The 827-nt window shown below is 45.0% G+C and overlaps 1 protein-coding gene across 3 annotated transcripts in view; it reads left to right on the top strand.

The window, feature by feature from the left end:
• The window catches only part of LOC100183999 (choline dehydrogenase, mitochondrial), a 5,219-nt gene that overhangs the window by 3,225 nt on the left and 1,167 nt on the right, over nucleotides 1-827 (top strand). The window contains exon 11 of one of the 3 annotated variants that reach the window (XM_026838424.1): nucleotides 37-112. The exons of 1 other annotated variant lie outside the window; for it this stretch is intronic. In XM_026838424.1, coding sequence (XP_026694225.1) covers nucleotides 37-101 — 65 coding nt within the window. In that variant the 3' untranslated portion in view covers nucleotides 102-112. One more of the 3 variants, XM_026838423.1, reaches the window with a different exon arrangement.

Raw genomic sequence — 827 nt, 5'->3', positions numbered from 1 at the left:
AAATGCTTGTATCATCTTTTCTTCTTGCTTTCTAAGCGTCCAAGTCTCACATGCGTAAAGGGCCACACTCCAGATCAGAGCTTTGGCGAGTCGTACCTTGAGTCTTACATTCATTTCTGACGACTTCCAGACCTCACCCATGTTGCTGGCAATGGACTTGGCCATGCCAATTCTAGTTCTGATGTCTGCGGTGCTATCACCATCTGGAGTCAAGTACGACCCCAGGAACTTCATTTTCTTGACTCTCTCTGTCTCCTCTCCGTCTAGCACAATCGCACCCGTTCCGTGCACTGCCATGGCTGAGGTTTTGCTTCGGTTGATCTTCAGTCCAAATTCAGCGCTAACATTCATCAAAGTCTCACCAATCACACCACATTCTTCTCTTGACTTCGCAACCATTGTTGTATCGTCAGCGTAGCGGATGTTCCATATCAACCTTCCACCAATCACTTTTCCACTTCTCTCTGTCAGTCTCTCTTCCACCTCTCATGATTCTCTCTCCTACTGTGTTGAACAAGAGCGGTGATATTAGGCATCCTTGTCTTACACCTTTCAGGAAGGAAAACTCTTCTGTATGTTGATCGTTGACGCGCACAACACCCCTTGCCCTGTCATATAGACTTAATCAACCATATCAAATGCTGTGGGACTCCAAATTCTTTAAGTGTTTTCCATAAAACGTCATGGAAAACTGAGTCGAAAGCTTTGCTATAGTCAACGAAAAGGAACCATACTTGGTTTTCATCATCTTTCTTGGCAACTTTTTGTATAATATTTCGAACCACAAGGATAGCGTCCGTGGTGCCCTTGCCAAGTGTGAACCCAAA

The sequence above is a fragment of the Ciona intestinalis genome, unplaced genomic scaffold, assembly GCF_000224145.3.
Source record: "Ciona intestinalis unplaced genomic scaffold, KH HT000082.1, whole genome shotgun sequence".
NCBI classification, from domain to species: Eukaryota; Metazoa; Chordata; class Ascidiacea; order Phlebobranchia; family Cionidae; genus Ciona; species Ciona intestinalis.
This window is presented reverse-complemented; position numbering and strand designations above follow the sequence as displayed.